Raw genomic sequence first — 21,327 nt, 5'->3', positions numbered from 1 at the left:
CCTCAAAATTATTTGGCCGCCCACCAACGTTTGGCATCGGGATTGACGCCTTGAACGGGCTCGTCGGGAATGTCACCCGGGCAGAGGAACGTCACGTCGCCGCATCTCGGAAAGGAAATATTTTGACGTCGGAACATTGACGTGCTGTGACATCAAAGAAGTGAACCAACCGACACTTGGATGAAAGACGCCGACGCGAGCGAGCTTTGTTGCAGGCGGCAGCGCCGATCTCTTTTGCGGGTGACAAACGCAGCTTCTCTTTTCTCTTCCTATTTATTTGACTCGGAATGTGTTGAGCGTTAGCCCAGTTTGCGCTCGCTCGCTCGTGGCGTCCAGGTTTTGGTCCCTGCTGGATTCGTCTTCCTCGAGGCTCCACGTTTGAAGTTTGCCGTCCAATTAAAATCCTGCACGCGGTTGGTGTTTGTTTTGTTTGGCCCAGCGACTCCACCGGGCAAAGGTTAGGCCTTGCCGTCGCACAAACGTCAACGCCATCCTTTCATCTTATTTGAATTTGCATTAAAAAAAAAAAGAAAGCATGACCGACATCCAACAACACAAAGCACACCTTTCGCAAACTTGACCATGTTGCAAATATTTGCCTTGGCCAAAATATAAAGCGCAGTCGTGTTTATCATTTGTAAACATTCAAAATTCATTGTGTGAGACAAATCTGCTCTCAAATTATTTTTCTGTTTTACTTTGAAGGATCTGTTCCAACTTCCGGTTCGTCCACTATACGTGCTGTGTGTGTTCTACTTGACTACTACTAATTCTAATAAAGCGGTGTCACGTGACACGCAGATTTTTTTTTCCCCTCCGGCCGCCTCAGTAAGCCCCTGCCAACTTGCTCCCCCGCTTCTGCGTGATTATTTTAAACATCCCCACATTGGTTTTTGGTTGGTTTGTTATTTATTGAACATAAAACATGTAGAGTATTAATTTGACAGAAAATAAGATCCATAAAATAGTAAAAAGAAAGAAATCAGTCTTCGTTCAACACCGTTATTATGTTCAAGGGAGTAGAAAGAAGTAAAAAACGTATCTAGTCCTACCCCGGTATGTGTTTATATCTAATAAATCATTTTTATATCAATCGGAAAAGAAAAAAAAGTAAGAAGAAGTCTCCATTAAGGCTCATATTTTACCCTTAACCGTGATATTTTTACGGTTTTACATCAATCAGAGTTAAAATGATCAATTCCAAACATTAAATATAATGATAAATCAGAACTAAGTTGATAAATAGAGAAAGGTATTGAAATATCCATTATGAATACAAGAGAAAATGGAAAACAATCCGAAAAACAAAATGAGGGCGGTGGCGGATCGGAAAATGGATGGAAGGATCAGTCTTCTTGTTCGCATCAAAGAAACGACAAGAGGCACAACAAATGTCAGCGAGATGAGTCAAACTTTATTTACAAAAATACTGCGAACCAAACAGTCGAGAGAGTGAGGAGCTCCAACATGTTTTTGATGCTAACGTTAGCAACTAGCCGCTAGTGGCGAGCGATGACAATGCGCCCTCGGCGCAAGGACGCGCTGCGCCTTCTCAGCGAGACAAATTTTGACGGCGGCGTCTACTTCCTGCGGCGGGTGGCGGCTCCCTTCTTGCTGCTGTGGAACGAACGGACGGACAGATCAAGCCACGTTTGCATGGTACCGCGTGCGCTTCAATGGCAACGTTTGAATGGTCGGCAATGAGTCATCAAAATGTTAACATTATAATACGGTCATTTGTTCAAAGTTGTTGTTTGGATGGAAGTGAGAAGCTTAAGTTTGGGATTTGGCTCATTTTGGAGCGAGTGGCTGAAAACAAATATGCAGGTCACAAAATCCACAATAAAATAATCAAACGGATGAAAAACATTTTAAAAATCAAACATCAGTCGTAATCTTGGACAATAATAATCCACGCATGTATAAATACATGTTCTGTGTGCTTTTGAGGTATTAGTCTTAAAAAAAAAAAAACAGTCATGACAACTGATTTCGGCGAAATGGTGTAATGTGTCCTCCTGACCAGCGGCGGCGCTGTAGTTAGGACATGCTCAGCTCACACCTTTCCTAACAACAATGGCGTTTACTTACAACTTGCTCAGCTCCTCCACTCTCTTGCGCAGGGTGGTGACCTGTGAGGGCGCAAAGAGCGCATCCGATGTGAACTTTTCTCCCTTTTTTTTTGTGCGCGTGGGCGCTTTTGAGGGCACTCACCTCGTACTTCTGCCTCTTCAGCCTCTCCGTGTGGTCGAACTTCTCCGACTCCAGCTGACACATCCACTCGTACAACTCGTTGATCTTGTCCCTGGGACACAATCGTTGGTTGACATTGACAAGAGCGTATCTCCAGAAAGTGAAACTAAAGCTGATGGAAATTGACAGCGTTGAGGAGCGAACCTGAGCTTGTCCTCGTTGAGATGGTCGATGTTGAGTTGCTTGCGCCTGGCGGCCAAAATCTTCTTTTTCTTCTCTCGCTCCGTCTCTTTCTTTCCTCCTCTCTTCTGGTCCGCCTGATGGAGACAAAAAAGTCGTACCGAGCTCAGTTCTATAAACTTGACGATCCGCCCTGCCGCCCATCTGTCCAGTCGTCCATTCATCCATCCAGCCAGCCATCCAATCATTTCTGGCTGAGCGTGTTGAGTTGACTGCCATTTGGCACCCCCATCAGGCTAAAGATTGAACTGCAGCTGGGGAAAAAATTCAACCCGAAAACTGTTTCATTTGAAATTCACAGTGTGTATCATTTTTGGGGGAATCAAAATAAAAAAATTATTATTTTTATGACAATGTTTTTGTTTGTTGGAACCGTTCCCCCCCACATGAACCCCCACATGTATTCGAATGTCCGTTAGCATTCTTTGAAAAATGTGTAGTGTGTTTAAAAAAAACAGTTTGTTTGTTTATTGAAGTTCAAAACTCAAAGATGTGATTACTGGCGGATTTTGCCGATTTTATTTTTCGATATTTTCTTCATATTTTGGATTTTTCCTGTTCCTTGCGTTTTACACGGAGAACATGTCGAATGCCCATCGCTAGCATTGACGATTGACTTCCTACAAGTAAATTTCTCGGGTGATGTGGACAAAAGTGTTGGGACGGGAAAATATTTCAAAGGCAATTTCGTATGCGCCTGTCAACCGTTTGAGGTTCTGTTGAGGATGATGAAGAGTGAAAAGTTGCAGCGCTGCAATGGCGTACCCTCTGCAGATGGCTGCTGTAGTTGGATCCCATGTTGGAGAGGGCCGACTTCTTCTTAGCTTCGTCCTCTGCCTTCTTCTTGGCGTCCGACTCCTCTTTGATCCGACGCTCCTCCTGCACACACGAAAGCAATTGGCGGCCTCGGCTTTTCAACAAGGGAGGGAGCGCCGCGGTGGGCGTGGACGGTACACACCTCACGTCTGGCCTGGCGTTCCTTTTCCTTTTCGGCACGGACCCGCTGCTGCTCAGCCCTCTCGGCGCGACGCTTCTCCTGCGGGAAGTCGGGAAATTCGTAATGCGAGCCCACCAGGACATGTTGGGCGCCATATGTCAACTCACCGGACACCTCATTAGGTACACGGTCAAGTGAAATCCAAGACAAAAAACAGATTGCGGGTAACATTTATGTTGATGAGTACTGAAATATTATCGATTATTATTGTATTGAATAGTCAGGACTATTGACATTTTTTTTTAAATAAAAACAATTATTCAACACGTGAGTAAAAAAAAAAAAATCCGAAAAATCACTTATGACTAAATAAGCCCTTTCTATTATTTTATTAAATCATATTTCAGTTGTAATAATACAAAAAAAAAGAATAATACATTAACGATCTACAACAAGCGTCCCCAAACTTTTGCGGAGGCGATCGGCGGCCACACTCACAATCCGATCCTTGAGGGCGATGAGCTCCTCCTCCTCCTTCTTGCGGCACTCAAAGTGGGCGTCGATCAGGCCCTGCAGCTCCACCAGGTCTTTGTTCTGACGCTTCTTCTGGATGTCCTGAACGCGGCCAAACAAGCGTCAAAACTGGAAAACGGGACTTTTTGGGGGCCCAGATTTTCTCCGCAACTTACATCAAAGTCGACTTTGTCGCCGTCGGGGATCTTGGGGGCGCTCATCCTAGGATGGAACGAGAGCGTCGGCTTGCATTCTGGTGCTTCGAAAATGAGCTGAAGGTCAGGTTACCCCCCCCCCCACCCCCGCACCCTCACCCCCCCGTCATGTGACTTACTTGAACTTTGGCTTCTCTTCTGCGGGACGCAAGTCAAGGTGGCGGCGGTTGGGGGAGAACAAGTACATTTAGCGCTGTGAGAAGTCAAACATATTCAGGACTCTCAAGAATTCAAATGATTAATTAGTGATTAGCGCTTCAAGGGGGGGAAAGGAGCTAACATATTCGACGATTGTCACAGTGAACCCCCACCGTGATTTTCTTTGTTAGTGTTTTTCGTCAATTTTTACAGTGTACAAGGAAGTCAAACTTGGGAATTGCTCTGCTTCACTGTAGTAGCCCGGTGGCAGCTTGAGAATAACCGCGATATTGATGCTAATGCTAATTTACGTTCGCCCGTCTATGGCGCTTCGCATTATACCTTAGCACCAAGCTAGCGGACTTGATGTTCGGGTTTCAGTGAACTTTTTGATGCCGAAATACTAAAAAGAAACGATTTAAATTTAAACGATTCAAAGGAGCATTTGTTTGAGAAGAACAATTTCTGTCGCCAGGGTGTTATACATGACTAGCTTCAGTGTCGCTAACGGACAACCGCTAACGCAAAGTGCGTCTTTCTGCTTGGCTCGACTCCAAACTGGTCGTCGTCTTCTCTGTCTACGAGGTCACATGATCACAAGGGTCCATCTCCCATCGGCCGGCTGCTTCATGCCATGCTGCTGACGAGCGGGCGGCGGCGGGGGGGGGGGGGGGGGGAGTCGTTAGCATCTCATATTCTTTCACCCTTTTGTTTTTCTTTCCCAAAAGATTTCTGGACACGATTGTGCGACGCTCCAATGTCGGAATAGGAAAGAGTGTTATTGTGAAAAAGAACATACCTTCCTCTTCAAAGTCCTCTGCATGCAGCAAGCGTCCAGAACAAGAGCAGAATAGAACAATAAAAGTGTTAGCGTTGGTGCACCAGGAGCCGGGAGAGTTCCACAAGCAAACTTGAGCTAAATGGCTAAAAGCTACAAGCCCGGCATCCATTTTGTGCCGATGATTGCTGCTCAATCATCTTTGCGGCGAGCGGCGCCATTAGTTAGCGCCATCGGCATAGCTAAGGCTGTTAGCATATTAGCTCGTCCAAGGCAAAACAAAGCGCGGATTCGATTGTGTTGTTGGCTTACGTGTTTACGCTAAACAGCTACGCTACGCTTAAGGTGCCGCTTAAAGCGCGGCGCGAGATTTTGACTCTGCCCGGAGGTGAAAGGAAGGTCACTTAGCATTAGCATGCCTGGAGCGCCCATCGTAGTGTGGGAAAGGATGATAGAATAAGCCCCGCCCCCCTACCCTCCGTCCATGCCACATACCTTCGGGCTCGTCCGCTTCAGCTTCTACCTCAGGTTCGGATTCTACCTCAGGTTCGGGTTCAATTTGAGGTTCTGCCTCTGTCTGAGGGGTCAGCTCGACCTCCTCTACTCGGAGTCACATCACGTGCGGTTAATGGAGGTAAAGAGACGGACGTTTAGCGTGGGAGTTGGCTCTCAAACTTGACGGGTCGGGGGAGATCTTCACAATTTTGACCAAAACAAAGACGCTAAAATTTGGGGCTAAAATGTCAGTGGCGTTTTTCTGCTAAGATACAGCGGTGCCGTAACGTACGAGTGACATCACTCCCCGCTAACGACATAATCAAACAAAGACGATTCCACCAGTCCGCTAGCGCAAGCACTGCTCTTAATTGGCAACGAACCTTGAAGCGACCGATTGAACCCAAACGGGGCAGCAAGAGATAGCGAAAGACAATATAGCGGCGTGGTCACAGTTCTATATTCTTTATCCTCTACAGAGAACGTCTGAATGTTAGTGCCGCGCTGATGAGCTGAGAAAAGTTGAAATGACTCTGTGAACAGTCTGTGTGTGTTTTTGTTTGTCTTGTACTGCCCCCCGGTGGCCAAGGTGGGCACACCAAACACGGGGACGGGAGGGTGGAACAGGTATTTTTTTAATATCATTTCCAATTTGAGATTTGAATCTTGAGTGGTTTCAGTACGTATCGCACGGCACTGCTCTAGTTAGCAGGGCTTCAAATTGTCCCAAAGCTGAACTCGGGATTGGTCGCCGGTTTCCAATGAGACATTTTCTATGGCACGCAATGCCCAAATCACATCAGGGTGCCCGCAAACCCCAGTTTGAGAACCATGAGCAGAGGAACGGCAAGTTTAAGGGAGGGGTGGGAAGTATTGAGGACCTTTGAGGACCTTTGAGGACCTGCGGTCCCGCAGGCTGTTTGGGGGGCGAGGCTGGGAGGTTATTGAAGGTGCAAGACGGCTTTGGCGTGCCATTCGCGCTCAAGCGGGGGGGTTACGTTCATCAAGACAACATCACCAAAGCAAGACGTTAGCGCGGGTTAGCCGGACGCTCTTACCATCGTACTCTTCGTGGCGATCCGAGAAAGAGAAGGAACAGAAGGACATTTACAAATAAAAGATCCTGTGTGTTGAACACTGCGGGTACGCCGACGGGATCGGAATGATCGGTTACCACTTACCCTCCGTCTGATCGCTGGGGGGGGGGGGGGCAACAAGACACAAGATCAGTGAACAACAAGGAACGTCCGTCCACGCGTTGTTGTTTTTGCACCGGCAGACTTACTAGTCTTCAGTGTCGGACATGTTGAAAGTGGAGCGCTGGAACCTGCGAGTCAAACAACGGAGGCGGGCGTCAACGTTCCAAAGTGGCGCCGCGTCGATTTCGCCGCACTACCGAGGACGTCTTGGGCCGAGTTGAAGCGACTTTATTTAAAGCTCGGCTTCAAAATAACTGGAAGAGGCCCCGCCCCCCCTACACAGGCACATTTAACACCCTATCCCACCCACATGCCCACCCTTGACCCCCCACCACCACCACCACCAAAAGCAGGATAAAAAAATGCGCAAGACAATTCCAGCGGTGTCGGATGGCAGATGGCAAAAGTCTCGAGTTAGCAAAAATTGGCGACGCTATAAAATTAGACACGGGATGCAAAGCTCGCCGCGAGCCACGCCCCCCCCCCCCCAACAACAACAACAAGGGCAACAACTGACCACCCAGGCCCCCAATATGCGTATCATATACGACAGCTCAGTCGAGTCCCGTATCGCGCCGTATCGTTGGCTATCGGCACGGCAACCGTTCATCCAATCAGACGAGAGCGCCGCCACAATAGCACAAGCGTGTCATGAAATATCCTTCAGGTATCGTAAATATCGACAGGTTATCGGAGGCGGTTGAGCGATCGTAATGCGATACGACAACATTCTACCTTTGCCGTACAAACGCCCCCCTCATCCAATCAGATGGCAGATCATGTGGATGGGATGGATGGACTTTTGATATCATATCGTGACGTGCCGGATCAAATTGCGGCGGTGACTTATCGATATTTCGATCCAATGAGAAACGAGATACACGATAGTCGTAATATCCTGTCCTACGGTATCATTGCCGGTATTCACCTCGCCGGGGGAAAAAAGCGCATGAGCTTTAATACGGTATCGGATACCGTGATGATATCTTGCATCTTAGTGAGCGAAATGTTCAGTATGAATGCTGGCGCACGGTATCGCATCCGGTCGGGATTTGGGTTCACTTGCCCGGCGACGGTTTTTGCCCCAGCAGCGCTTGTTTAGTTTAAGGGAATGGCGTGATATCGTATCGTTGCGTATCATATCCAGGATGTGACATACCTGGCCCAACATATACAACACGATACGGTAGAAAAATGGCAGTCTTGTTATATTTAGTCCAATTGGTCACCCGTTAGCCAATGTTATGTCATGCCGCCTCGGCTCGCGCGCCAGGTCAAAAGGTCGAGTGTAGCGCGTCATGTAATATCGTATCGTATCGTATCATAAACCGCGATGTCGTACGATATCATCCCAAGACGACCTTGCGAATCAACAGCAACAAATTGAAAATCAAATCCGGCATGATATCGACGCTCCACGCCAGTGACGGAGTTAAGAGTTGATCCAAAATGAGCGCAGGAGCTCATGCGCACGTTCTTCCCATTAGCGCGTTCCTCCGTCCTATTTCCGAGGCGCAGCTGTGCGCCGCCTGCCCGGCTCGGGTTTCCCGCAACGCCGCGGTGGGATTTAGTTCCTTCCTTGGAGGAGGTCCCGTCCTCCCACCTGGCGGATCCCCGCTGTCTTTGACTTTCGGAACCCCCCCTTACCCCCCCCCCCCCGCCCCCCCAGGAGTCCCACATCCCGAACGCTGACGACAGCAAAGTGTCGGACGTGTGAGCCCCCCCCCCCCCCCCCCGGAGAATTTTGTCGCCGTCCGTCTCGGCGCTAAAGTGTTGATCCCCCCCGCCATGTGGCGGCGTGCCACGCCCATTTGCAGCTCCGCAAATAGACGCTGGCGACCCAGTGGGACGCCAAGCCTGGAAAAATGACCCCCGTCCCCAGCATCTGCTGTTGATCCCACAAAAAGCAAACAAATACTTTGCCTGAGCCGCATCGTAATTGACGGACACCTTCCCAAACAATCGACGACAAGGCGGCCATTTTGAGTCAGTCGAAGGTGAAGCTCGCAACCAGACGGGAAAGTTTGAGCGGAATTTTTCAGTGGGCTCACACCGACTGGGAAGTTCTTCTAGAGCGGGGGTGTCGAACTCATTTTTGTCGCGGGACACTTTGGGGTAACGTCTTCCCTCGGAGTGAAGCTAAATGAATGTTAAAATATGCGCAACAAATTGATGTTTTGAAATCAGTCGAGTCACCGATCGTAGTTTGTTCAATTATCGTTTGATCGAGTGTGAACAAAATGATTGCGAAATCTCAACGTTACTTAGGACGCATGATAATTCGACATTTCGGTCCGGGTTTGAGCAAGGATCATGGAAATCGACGGACAGGATTTGCCGTCGCGGGCCATATAAAATGATGTGACGGGCCGCATCTGGCCCCCGGGCCTCAGGTTTGACATAGGTTTTGTAGACCCTCGAAATCAGAGGTCAGCTTCTTCTCCCCCCCCCCTTAGGGTAGTGAATAACACGGAAGGCAAGCAGTAACATACATTTCGCTATTGATAATGCAAAGCCGATCACGATTTTTCAAAATATTGATCAACAACGGGTAGGAAACCTCGAAATCTCAAAACGCAGTCCGCCTGTTGACATTTTCACTTCCGTCATCATTCCGAGGAAATGACAATGCTCCCGAGCGGGCCTTTGGAGGACAACCTCCAAACATTGCGGTCCGAAACACAACAGGACCAAATGGCGCCATTTGGATTTTTCCTTACCTGAGCTAAGCAGAAGAAAAGAAAGGAGGAAGCGTGTGGAGATCCCCGAAGCGGCTGTCGGTTTCTGCGCACTTGCCGCGCTGATTATGTTCTTGTGTTATAGCGAAATTCGATCCGCCGCGCCTCCGCATTGGTCGGGGCGCCGGGAGGGGGGGGGGGGGGGGGGATGCAAGCCCTCCTTCCTTCTCCGGGTCCTCAATAAGGACATGCCAGGAAGGGGAGGAGGAGACGCTGACTCAAGTTTGGACAAGAACCAGCGCTGGCCAAAGTCTTTGGGCTATTCTGGGAACAAGGAGAAGAAGAAGAAGAAGAAGAAGAAGAAGAAGAAGAAGTGAGGCTTGGTGGTCCAACAGCTGCTCTCCACCTTCTCCTCTTACTCGCATTTTCCTCTCATCTTCCCAACGGTGCCGTCACAACGTCCTCCAATTTGTTGTCTCCCGATGTTCTCGGACATTCTCACCCCGCGCCATCCTTAAATGTCGTCCGTCTAGCGTTCTTCTCTGAACATTACCCTCTTACTGTGCGCCCCCCCCCCCCCAAAAAAAATCTCTTTAGGAGATCCGTTTACAATCTTGACGACGAGTGTTCATTGACTTGGAAAGCCCTAGTGACAGAGCTCACACATTCCACGCGGGGGCGCTGCAGTACCATTGCATCAAGTGAGTGAGACCCCGCCCACTCTTTCCCCCGCCATTTCTTGTTTCTTTTTTTTTACATGCCAATGGACCAGAAATAAACCTCACCTGTGCTCGTTCACTCGCACTTTCCACCGCAACAAGTGAAGTGACTCCATCCATAAAGTTCCTGTAACATGAAATAACACGACGTCACACAATATGTCACGTGACACGTCACGTGATGTAATACTGTGCCGTAAAATGGCCCCGATGTAGAAACATAACATGGCAGGTGACGTACCTGAAGTAACACCGGACAATATAGTATGTGACAAATTTGTAACGCGAGACAAACACACCATGATGTCATAAGTGGCGGCGGGATGTGACAAGGTTACATAACGTGACGCGAGGGTAACGTAGCCTAGCATAACACAAGGCGTCAACGTCCCCCTACGTCACCCCAGCATAGCTGACGTCATATACCGCGACGCCAGGTGTGTAACATTCGTATCACCACGCACGGCGTAACATACATTGCCAACGTCGCGGCGAATCCGAAGGCCGGCCCGGCCGGCTGGGGGGGGGGGGGGGGCTAATGCGGGGGTCCCTTCCGCATGCCCCGAAGGGGGTGAGGGAGACCTGAAACGTTCCGTTTCCAGCTCGCGGCCCCACTCGGCCGCTGCTGTCACTCTGTTTATTTTGGGACTGTCATGGCGTGCGGTCCTTGCATTCGGAGCCGGGAGGGGGGTCGAGTGGGGCGCGACGCAAAGCGGCCGCTTTGACACTCCGGGCTGCGACAAGCAGGCAGCAGCCGGACCGAGCGACGGCCGCCCGCCAGCACCACCGGATCAGGTAAATGCACCTTTTCTCTTCTTCCGTGGCCACGGGCGGGGGTCGACCTCACCTTGCCGATGGTCGCTGGGGGGGGGCCTGGCGTGGACTTGGAACGCTTCATACTTGTGCTTGCAATGTGAATTCCTGACTGGACTTGTCTTGCTTGAAGGGGAACCTGCCTGCTGCGCTTCAGCCGCCAATCGCAAGCCGGTAAGAAAGTGTGTGTGTGTGTGTGTGGAGGGGGGGGGGCAAGCATTGTCAGGGTCCTTTTGGGTCCATTTCGGTCATTGTGGACCATGACAGCTCTTATGATTCGGCTATAATTACCCTTTCCACTTTTGACGCCAACCCTCCAGTGCCTTAAAAGGGGGGAGGGAGGGGGAGGTCTCGTCTTTTAACCAGGGAGGGGGGAGGACAGAAGTTGCGTGTGTTGGGGGATCAAATCACTGGCCTACATTTCACCAATTAGCGAGAGCCGATTCTTGGGGCTTTTCAGCTTTTGAAACGATTCCAAGTCCGCGCTCGGTGGCGACCAATCGGCTATCAGGCGGGTGTGACGTCATCCGTCTCATGATCGCCAGCTATTTTCGAATCTCGGCACATTCGCGAGTATAAATACACACATTCTGTGCTGTGACTGGGCCTCGTGTGTCATGGCAAGAAAATCAATAAGTCTCACATTTGTCCGTCAGCGCTGAAGGAATCGTTGTACTTGATGAATTGTATTAAACATAGAGAAAACTAAATCCAAAACAAAGTCCAAGGTATCAAATAAAAATCATGACTGAAGATAGAACGTAACGGCAACCGAAACATGACTACAACAAACCTGATTAGCAGTAGCAAGAGCAAACAATGACCCGACACTGAGCGTTCGGGCCGGGAGTCCTTTTAAAGCACTATTTACATAATGACCAACAGGTGTGCAACCGCAGGGAGAGGCCTACAGTGCCACCTGTTGGTCCCAAACCCAATCATGACATTGACAATGTTTTGCCGAAGCGTATCGTGGCCGTATTGCAAAAAAAAAAAAAGTGGAATATCACGCCATCGCGTAATTTGTTTGTTTTCACGTTCATATTTTTAAGACAGTTTTTTTGTTGCGTGAAAACAAAAGTTTGACTTCCGCAATCGGCAAAGAAACACCCAAAAAAACATTTCGGACAGAAGTGGGTTTTCCGTCCTAAAGTGAAACTAATTGATCATGTTCCAAAAAAAAATTTTTTCTTCTGGTGTGGTAGCGATATGCACAAAATCAAAATTGCGCCTGATGTGGAGGTGCGTAAATGACAAAATCTAGAAAAAAAACAAAAATAAAACGACCCCCCCATCTTGAAAATCGAATTCTTTTTATTGGTCATATATATATATATACACACACGAGTGCCACCTAAAAATATATGTACACATGATTCCTGTCAAATTACAATTTCCCAAAAATGCGACGTTTTAACTCAAAATTTTTTGTAGCGATAAGTCAATCGTACGGGATCATTGTTGTATTACAAAAAAAACAACAAAAATCGATGGTACAAAAGACATACAACTGCACAAGGCCTCGGTGATTGCAAGGTAACCACGGACAGCAAATTGCAAACAGGAAGTGATTGTCCAGCTCCGACGTCATCCCCCCCCAAAAAAAAACCACAAAAAAAAATTGATGAAGGTGCGACTGACCGGACCGCTGTCAGCAGACGCACAAGCTGTCCCGGAGCAACTTCGACTGTCCGTAATCAAGTGTTGCAGCGTCGGGCGTGGCCGAGCTGCACAAAAGGCCACCGCGTCACAAATCTGGGAAAAAAAAAGATTGACTGTGTTGGTATTTTGAACCTCAAGAAGAAGAAAAAAAAATGGATACCATTCAGTGACAACCTCCAAAAACATGTGAAGATGTCGAGAAAAAGGTTGTGAAATGTTTTCAAGCCTGAAACTACAAGTTGATTGTTGTGACTTTCGCAAGCTACGCTCATTCCGTTTGTGTTCTGAGTCTGATCCACGTTGCGGTGTGGTCTTCAGGAGGTCCAGGTGCTCATGGCGGTCGCTTACGGAGCAGCCATCCCGGCCGGATTCTTTCCCCTTCCGTACCCGCCCCCTTTGTTCCCCAAGCCCGGCAAAGACAACGCGCGTCTCCAGAAGCTGCTGAAGCGCAATGCCAAAAAGAAGACATCCGGGCAGGCGGCGGCGGCGCAGGCGGCCGCCCCGTTCCGTTCCAGCCTCTCCCCCGTCGACGAAGCCAGCCCCGACCTGGAGCGCAGCGAACCCTCCACGCCACCCAAAACCCCCGAGGCGTCCTACGGCTTCTACGGCGCCCGGCCGTCGTCCCGCTTCGCCGCTCGGCCGCTCTATCAGCATGTGGCGTCGCCGTACCCGCGGCGGGCGGCCTCCTCTCGAGCGGGCAGGTTCTCGCCTCGGGCGCTCGCCTCGCCGCCGCACCCGCAGCACCCTGCGATACTCTACTCAAGTTCTCTGCACCGAGCGGCGCCCCCGCCAATGGCGCCTGTCCGGCCGGTGCCCGACCGGCCGATGCCCTCCGTCATCGCTTCTCCCTTGCCTCAGCCGAGCGTTCCTCCCGCAGCGTTGAAAACCCCAGATTGGAGTCCCTTTCCAGGAGCTCCCAGACTGGCTGTAGCCCCGCCAACCCGGCCGAAACCAGCCAGCCCCGATCCAACCTCCCATCCGCCGGCGGCGGCGGCTCAGGCTTTGACTAGGCCTCTCACGGTGCTAACTCAGTTCATCAAGCCCAAAAGTCCTCGTCCAACATTCAAAGCCACCGAGCCTCCGAAATCTCCCAAGTCCATGTTTGAGGTCCCCCAAATCCGCCTGTACACGGCCAATACGTCCTACTACGAGACTACGTGCAGGACGCCGCCCGTCTACGACGCAGTCGCCCTCAGCGCCATCGGCGGCACTGTCGCCACGGAAAGCAACCGAGAGGCAAGTCCAGCTTTTCAAGCCCTCGGGAGGTCCGTCACCCCAAGTCCTTTCGTCGCCTCGGAAGCGCAATCAAAAACACCAAGCGCAGATGTGACGAGGCAAACGGCAAAAGTGGAGATAAACGTCACCGTGGCTCCGACCATCGAGATAAGGAGAGCCACGCCCACGTCGGACAAAGGAGACCAAACGCCGATCCGGGAAACGCAATCACCGAGGTGCCTCGCGGGGCGTCCGAGAACCCCGGCCAAGCGTGCTGCGACGCCAGTCTTTGAGATTTCCAAACCCAACCCCCTCTTGTTTGCGGTGTCACCAGTGACGACGGAGCCAGAGAGGTCCGGAACCCCCAACACGAGAGCCGAGACTCCCGAGATTGCGAGGGTTCTGAATGCGGAGGTCCACGCAAGCTTCCCATTGATGATCACAAAGTCCAAATCCGAATCCGATCTTACCAGGACTCCAACAGCCGAGCTAACAGCCGCAGTGACGTCCTTTGGGTCTCGGAGGCCTAACACTCCAACCTACGAGGCGTCCCGGTTGATCAGCTCATCTCCGGCTTTTAAAAGACAAAGAACTCCCACCTATGGGATCTCCCCCCATGCTGGACTTTCGTCCTTCCAGAGGTCAAAGACCCCAACTCTAGTGGGGCCCAGAAGCAAGTCCGCCTACCGCGGACTGATGCCTGGAGAGTACGCGGCTTACGGTGGAATCAGAACCCACACACCGGCCTTCGGAATGACAGGGTCTCAGGACGCGGCCTCGGATGAGGTCGCAGCCGCCCCGAGTAAAACCCGAGAACCGATCGTTGCAGAAGTCAAAGAAAACCCTAAATCTGAGGACAAGGTCTCTGCCACCCCAACAATTCCCCTGATTGTCGTTTCTCAGAGACCCAAACGCTCTGTCGTGACACCAAAGATGGTCCCTCCAACGCTACCAAAGAAACAACAGCAACAGATCCAGGAAACACCAAAGGGCAAACTTCCAACCGCGGACGCCAGATCTCCCGCACGCCAGAAGACGGACGTGCAAAAACCTCCTGCGGCCAAACAAGCTCCTCCCCCGCCCGGTAAAGACCCTCTGAAGGCAGTCAGAAAGCTTCTTGGCAAAGAGGAAGTCGCGCGGGCAAATGCTGACGAGCCGCTGAAAGTCCCCGAGGGTGAGAGGGCAAAAGCAAAATCCGTCCAAAGTCAAGACCAGGACGACAAGGCCGGAAAACCCGCAGATGTCCAGAAGGCGGGGGCACAGAAATCCAAAACGAGCGGCTGGTCCAGACTGAAGAAGCACATGGTGGTGGAGCAGGAGGAGCCTTTGTTTCCACAGATGGACGGAGCGGGCCGGGACCGGGACCGGAGCCAGGGGGCTCACGCCGCCGGCTCCGCTCCCCCGAAAGCCACCAAGATGTGGGACGCCGTCCTCTTTCAGATGTTCTCCAGCAAGGAGAACATCATGCACCAGATCGAGCTGAAGAAGAAGGATGAGCAGCAGAGGACGGAGGGCAAGAAGGACGAGGACCAGACCAAGAAGGAGGCCAAGGAAATCCCGTCCTTTGCCTACCGCCTGCCCATCCTGCTCTTCAGCCCCAAGTTTGACGCCAAGAAGCTGAAGGAGGCGGCGTCCGGACCCCTCACCAAGTTCTCCACCGTCTTCGAGATGGGTCTGATCGGACGCAAGGCGAAAGACGACGAACCCAAAGACTTTAACCGAACGGCCCGAGGCTTCGGCTTCTCATAAGGAGCCAGGCGGGCACGTGGACCGTTTCGGGAGATGTTGGCCGACGAAAAGTTTGCGTGTGGGGGCTGGGCTTAACGTCGTCGCCGGGGCCCGGTTGGCCTCGTTTGGACTTGACGTCGTTTGTCCCGCGTTATTAAAAGCTTTGATGTTCCACAAGCTTCCCATTTCTTCCAACTCTTCCTTCGGTGATTTTGTTGTGTTCTACATTAGACTGAACCGATTCTAGGAGAAGAACTTTGAAGAACCAGGATGTTCTCTTCACGTGGCAGCTGACCTTTCGTTCTCGTCAAAAGTTTGACACTTGAAACGTACCAAAGACGAGAGATTTCCGCTCATGGGCAAAAGGGCCTCTGGTTTCACGTTCAGGCCGTTTCAAGACTTCTCTCACCCGACTTTCTGTTCGTGGCGTGTTCCTGGTCCGCCGAGATCTTCTTGTACTTGCCGTGTCCGGTCACCACAAAGGTGTACGTCTTACTCGGGGCTGCCGCGCCCTGACGACGACAACAACAAACATATGCGGCGCACTTCCAACATTGATCGGGTAGCACGTTAGCATTCGTACCTTGACGTTCGCGGGGGACCTCCCCGACGAGTCTCCGAGAACCTCCCACATGTTCTTCTTGCGCATGACATCTCCACACTTCACATCCTGCAATTAGCAATTAGCTTAGCATAAAGGGCATTCAGCACCGTCGCCGCCCTTTTGTTCACTTTGGAGACTCACCGACGCTCGGCTCGGCGGAGGTCGACCGCCGTCCGGTTGGCCCTTTACCCACTGGGTGATCCGGTTGGCCACGCCCACTTTTAAACTGTCAGTGTCCTGATTGGTGGATATGTGAGCAAGTCAATGTGATAGTTGGACGTGAATACGACTTTGGGCACGGCTTACCCGACAAGTTGTTGTTTTGGGCGCCTGGAACAAGACCTTCTTGGAGTTGACGGCCTCCAGCGCGTTGGGAAGGTTCGTCGCCGGGGCCTTGGAGCGTCGAGGTTCCTGAGAGTTCTGGAAACCGACATGGGCGCAAAATGACGACGTGCGCAATTTGCTGCAAGCGCGCCGCGCCGCGTACCTCCACGGCGTTCGCGTACTGCTCCATCTTGTCGTCGATGTTGCCCACGAGGACGACCGTCGGCATCTTTTTGAAACCGTTACTGAAGACAAGAAAAGCTGACCTTGTTGCCATGGCGACAAGACAACAGAAGCAACCACCCGTCTCGCGGCAATTAGGCTTAAAGCTACAAAAAAAAAAAAACTTTTACGAAAGTGAAAGTCAAACAAATGTCAAGGGGTGTCCCCCCCCCCCCGAATGGGGTGGAGGAAACGATCACCTTTTCTTCAGGGAGCGGCTGAGCGACTCGGTCCTCTCCGTCATCTGCAAATCACAAGACAGACGCGGGAAAATCTTGAAGGAGACGGAGAAAGACGCCCCCCCCCCCCCCCCCCATTTAACTTGATTTCAAGCTGGACTCTCCAAACGGGCAAACACGCAAAGCGCTTGTTTTTTTTTTTGTTGCCGCGGAAACATGACGCAAACGAGCCGGAGCTGGCCCCCGAAGTCCACAAAGGCGGTCGCCGGGCAACCATTTACTTTGTGCGTGGGGGTCTTGACGGGGCTGAAGACCTCTGGCGGGTCGTCACCGCCGCCGCCGTTCAACATCTTCATCCTCTCGGCCGCGTCCATCCCCCTCCTCGCCATCTCCTCCTGTCAATCACATTGAGAGCCAATCGAGGCCTCCAACAAAGCGGTCAAATCCGACCCGGAGCGAACGAGACGCCGGGCATGACTCGCCTCCTCGTCGGCGAGGCGCCGCCGTCGCTGGTCTCGTTGCCGTCGTTCCTCCTGGCTTCGGAGGCATGTCCTCAGCTCCGTCCTCTCCGCCAGCTCCGGCTCGGCCCGGGCGTGTCGGAGCTTCGGCTGCTCCGGCTCCCGGAGGCCCTGCCAGATCTTCTCCGGGCGAGGCTCCGCCTCCGGGCCGGCCTCCGTCTCGCCCCGCTCGGCGCACCTGCCGCATGAATTCGAATGCCGTCGCTCCGCCGCTGCGGTCGGTGTGTCGCGCGAGTATCTACCTGGGGGACTCGCTCTTTGATTGGTCGCCAGAGTGCCGGGATGTCACTTCCCGTTGGCCGGCGTCCGCGTCCGCTTTGGAATCTCGGAGAAGGAAAACTTTGTCGGCGGATGGCGCTCGGGTCGGTTGCCGTTCCTCCACCTGGACACCAGAACGTGCGAGCGTGACCGACGCGGGAACAACCGCGTGAGAACCGAACCACAACGCCAGGGGCGCATGTCCGGAACCGTACCTCAGAGAGGTACAATAGAAAAACCGCAACCGGGCCGTGGACAAGAATCATCCCGACAACCAGATTAGGAGCACACAAAAAGCACCAGAAAGGACCCGGAAAAAAAACTGAAAGAAGCAAAAACCACACAAGACCCCACCGTGAACCAAACAAGAGGAACAAGCCAAACCCAAAACTGTCGGACGGACGCAAAACCAGCAAAGCCGAGTCGCGGTCAACTTGGAAGCCGACGGAGAAACGCCGCGATCGGTCACCTGACTGCGACGGAGCGAATCCGGGTGGTCCGTCCGCGGCCTCGGCTCGCCGCCTTCGCCTTCCTCGCCGCGGCCGACGCCAGCGGAGTTAGACGAAGCCCAAATGCCGGAGGAGGCGGGGCGGAGGTCTTCCAGCGCCGCCTCGAAGGCGTCGCGCCGGTCCTCGTCCTCCGGCCGCCATCCCCCGGTGCCCTCCGGGGGGCGCTGCCGCGTCCGGTCGCCGAAGCCTTCGTCTTCCTCCGGCGAGCGGTCAGGTTTCAATCTGGGGGAGGGACAAACTGCGTCAGGAGCTGAATTGGGGCATTGGATGGACGTTAAAGAAAATATTTCAGCAAACAATTCAAAAAGGACGTCTCATCCAATGACTTACACGTGTGGGTCGTCCGCCGCGTCGCCGTTCCTGCGACAGGACTGGTCTCTGGCTCGTCTCCTGCGTTGGCGTTCCGCTTCCTCGGCGTCCTCGACGCTCCTCTGAGCGGTCAACCTGCCGCCACATCAGCGGCCTTTCAGCTCAACCTTTCGGTGGCGCGCGACGCGTTGACTTGCGCCCGCCGCCTCGCCGCCACGAGTGAATCACACCCCAAAAAAAACACCTCGGCCAAGTGCGCTAACAGCAACTCGCCCGCTAGGCTAACGCGGTGAATGAAGTTGTTGTTGAATCGCTCGAATCGAGTCTTTTTGACGATTCAAGCTAAGTCGCACAAAACTAACGTCGGAACATTCGAACAAGAATCCAGGTAGCTTGCTAACGCTAGCTTGTTGGGCATGCTAACACACCGCATGCGTTCCACCGTCCGGAATTTGAATGGTGGAGGGCAACGCTTGGACATTCGGAGCAGGAAACAGGAAATAAGATGAGAGCAAGTGTGCAGTGTTTATGCTCTTCAGCCCTGGGTGGGGGGACGGGTCAAGTGAAGGCATCGGGGGCTCGAAGCGGATGGAGGTGGAGGGGGGGGGGGTTCTCAATCCCCTGTCAATCAATCTAATATCACCCCTGCCTGGAAAAAAAACATTCCTCGGGCCCTTATCTGCGCGCATCGTAAATGCGTGGGGGTGTGGGGTTGGGGGGGGGTCATAGGTTGCAGTCTGTTTAGAGCTGTTCTGCTTCCTGAAGGATGACATCATCACCTCGATGAGATAAACACATTCACTGGCTTTTTGGGGGGGGGGGGGTGAGGGGGGCTGCCTAACTCCTGCAGCATTTCAAAATAAGAGCCTGAAACATGTCAAAATAAAACTGATAAGAACGCCAGCGTCGTTCCATTGGCATGACGTCGCTGGTTTCCGTTTGGGAGACGAGATGATAAGGTGACATCGCGGCTGTCTGACCAATCGGTGAGTAGACACCTTGGCCCCGCCTCCCGCTTTCATCACTCAAGACGTGACCCCCCACCGCAGACGGCGTTCTCGGTGATGATGTCGCGCTGACTCGCCGTTGGCGGCCCCCGTCACGTCTCGTTTGCGCAAAGCGGCCATATTGACTTTATTTGTACGCTTTTGATTCATTTTGACTATTCAATATATTTTTTTTAAATAATAATTACAAGGGCCCAATCGATGTCAATTTTGTGGGTCCGATTCAGATAAAACTAATAACCAATTTCTTATATAATAAATAATAAGATATAAATCTCAATAAATATTTTTCACCCATTTATTAAAAATGTCGTTATTTTTGTCTCGCGTTTTAGTGAGTTGAAAATCTCCAGCGATTAATCTGTTGGGTCCTCATAATTCCTTCGTTTTGGGGTGACGATTTCCTATCGCCAAAATCTTCAAGTGAAGTCATCAAGAAAGCGGAATTGCGTTTGCTCTTTGGAGTTTCGGCGGCGGCTCCTCGTTCACTTTTCTCCCCCCCCCCGTGGCGGTTTGAGAACGCTTGAGCGGGTTACCTTTGACCTCTGAAACCGGCACCGTTTCCTATCCAGTCGCAAACCACCACAATCTCGCTCCTGTCTCTAAATCGAGGTCGACGTGTTGTGCACTCGCGTATTCCAAAATCCCCTAAAAAACCCTTTGCGACCCACAAACCGCCGCCCCCCCCCCCCCGGTCATCCCAGCAGGAGCTCGCTAATCCGCAAACATACATACAAAGATAGTCACCCCAAAGCAGACTAAAGGGTGCAGTTTCGACCCATGAAGAGCTCACTTCTGTACTCGGTCGGCGTCAACCAAATCAGGCAAAACCGAAAGACCGCACCAAAAAAGCTCTCCCAACAAATCGCACCGCTTGCAACAAATATCAACCGGAGACGTCAAATGCTGAACGTTTGCTTCCAGGAAGTGACCAATCAAGTCATGCAAAGTTCAATCAAGAGTTTTGGAATCTGGAATTTGGCCTGCGGGTCTATCAGGAGCAGAACCACCAAAAAAAAAAGGATTTTGGTGTGAAGTGGCCAATTTGCGGTTTGGTGAAGGTCTACAGAAATAAACATGACTTGTACACATTGTGACAGAACACGATTCCGTGAAGGAAACCTCCGATCAAGCGCCATCCATCACAATCATCCGGACGCCGGACTGACCTGATGAGGTTCTGGAGACCTTGTCTGCTGGAGTTTCTCCTCAGCAGTGCGGCGGACATCTTCGGGCTTCTTCTGGTTGCACCTCGCCCCAAAGCGGCGACCGGCTTCAAGAGTTGCCTGGCGCTGCTGCTTCTTCTTCTTCTTCTTCCTGTCCCGGATGGGGGCGTGGGGGGGGGGGGGGGGGGTCTCGCTGTGGAGCCGCTGCGCCGCTGCTCCCTGTGTTGCGCTTGGGCTGCTGCTGGCTCTTTTGTTGCCACTCACTCGTTCTTCACTCCCCTCCACGGCGTGTCGGGAATGTCGGAGGGCGGGTGGGAATGAGTGGTTTTGGGGGGGGGGCGTGGAGGGCAGGCAGGGTTTAGTCATCACAGCCCCCCCCCACACACACACAAACAATGCTCCCCCCTCTGTTGTCCTACATGTGGTTTCCATTGAGAGTGGCTCAGCATCCTTCTGGTGTGGGGGGGGGGGGTGAAAGATGATTCCTGCCCCCCCATTCCCAAAAGCTCTGTAACCCCCCCCCTGCTACGACCCCCTACAGACACCCCAACATCTGCTAGCGATTGAAAGCAGATGCCAGGATGGAGAAAGTGATTTGCTGCTGTTGTTTTTAAGTGTTTGTGTAGTTGGGCAGGAGTTTGTTGTCACAAAGGTTGCCACGGTGACAGCACTCACGCTCAAGTGTGTGTGTGTGTGTGTGTGTGTGTG

At 52.0% G+C, this 21,327-nt stretch overlaps 3 protein-coding genes and 1 long non-coding RNA gene across 7 annotated transcripts; 2 read left to right on the top strand and 2 right to left on the bottom strand.

Annotated features, from left to right (window-relative positions):
* The first annotated feature begins 3 nt into the window (after positions 1-3).
* Positions 4-533, top strand: LOC127597948 (uncharacterized). Its single transcript, XR_007961814.1, has 2 exons — positions 4-428; positions 463-533. It is a non-coding gene; the product is annotated as an uncharacterized LOC127597948 (long non-coding RNA).
* Positions 534-1,392: 859 nt separating this feature from the next.
* On the bottom strand, positions 1,393-9,510 carry LOC127597941 (troponin T, fast skeletal muscle isoforms-like). 4 transcript variants are annotated; one of them, XM_052061329.1, is made up of 13 exons: positions 9,429-9,510; positions 6,795-6,836; positions 6,691-6,704; positions 6,568-6,576; positions 4,218-4,236; positions 4,060-4,105; positions 3,869-3,985; positions 3,392-3,469; positions 3,199-3,312; positions 2,398-2,510; positions 2,215-2,305; positions 2,092-2,132; positions 1,393-1,617 (listed from the first exon to the last, which is right to left on the bottom strand). In XM_052061329.1, the coding sequence occupies exons 2-13, from the start codon at positions 6,812-6,814 to the stop codon at positions 1,581-1,583; spliced, it is 699 nt and encodes a 232-aa protein (XP_051917289.1). In that variant the 5' UTR covers positions 6,815-6,836; positions 9,429-9,510; the 3' UTR covers positions 1,393-1,580. The 4 variants fall into 4 exon arrangements, with proteins under 4 accessions (XP_051917289.1, XP_051917291.1, XP_051917292.1 ...); XM_052061331.1 differs by lacking the exon at positions 6,568-6,576 and having other exon boundaries at positions 9,429-9,508; XM_052061332.1 differs by lacking the exons at positions 6,568-6,576; positions 6,691-6,704; positions 6,795-6,836; positions 9,429-9,510 and adding exons at positions 5,036-5,053; positions 5,510-5,622.
* A 1,230-nt stretch (positions 9,511-10,740) lies between these two features.
* On the top strand, positions 10,741-15,694 carry prr33 (proline rich 33). The gene is made up of 3 exons (XM_052061319.1): positions 10,741-10,900; positions 11,052-11,092; positions 12,899-15,694. Exon 3 carries the CDS (start codon positions 12,914-12,916, stop codon positions 15,542-15,544), a length of 2,631 nt encoding a protein of 876 aa, XP_051917279.1. The 5' UTR covers positions 10,741-10,900; positions 11,052-11,092; positions 12,899-12,913; the 3' UTR covers positions 15,545-15,694.
* On the bottom strand, positions 12,338-20,784 carry lsp1a (lymphocyte specific protein 1 a). The gene is made up of 13 exons (XM_052061321.1): positions 20,623-20,784; positions 18,468-18,581; positions 18,098-18,359; positions 17,613-17,752; positions 17,314-17,548; positions 17,134-17,247; positions 16,874-16,917; positions 16,615-16,696; positions 16,434-16,547; positions 16,269-16,364; positions 16,107-16,193; positions 15,933-16,035; positions 12,338-12,673 (listed from the first exon to the last, which is right to left on the bottom strand). The coding sequence occupies exons 1-13, from the start codon at positions 20,679-20,681 to the stop codon at positions 12,666-12,668; spliced, it is 1,458 nt and encodes a 485-aa protein (XP_051917281.1). The 5' UTR covers positions 20,682-20,784; the 3' UTR covers positions 12,338-12,665.
* Between the last annotated feature and the right edge of the window lie 543 nt (positions 20,785-21,327).

The sequence above is a fragment of the Hippocampus zosterae genome, chromosome 3 (genome assembly GCF_025434085.1).
Source record: "Hippocampus zosterae strain Florida chromosome 3, ASM2543408v3, whole genome shotgun sequence".
In the NCBI taxonomy this organism is placed as follows: Eukaryota; Metazoa; Chordata; class Actinopteri; order Syngnathiformes; family Syngnathidae; genus Hippocampus; species Hippocampus zosterae.
The sequence above is the reverse complement of the archived record's forward strand: the minus strand, read 5'-3'. Positions and strand labels throughout refer to the sequence as shown.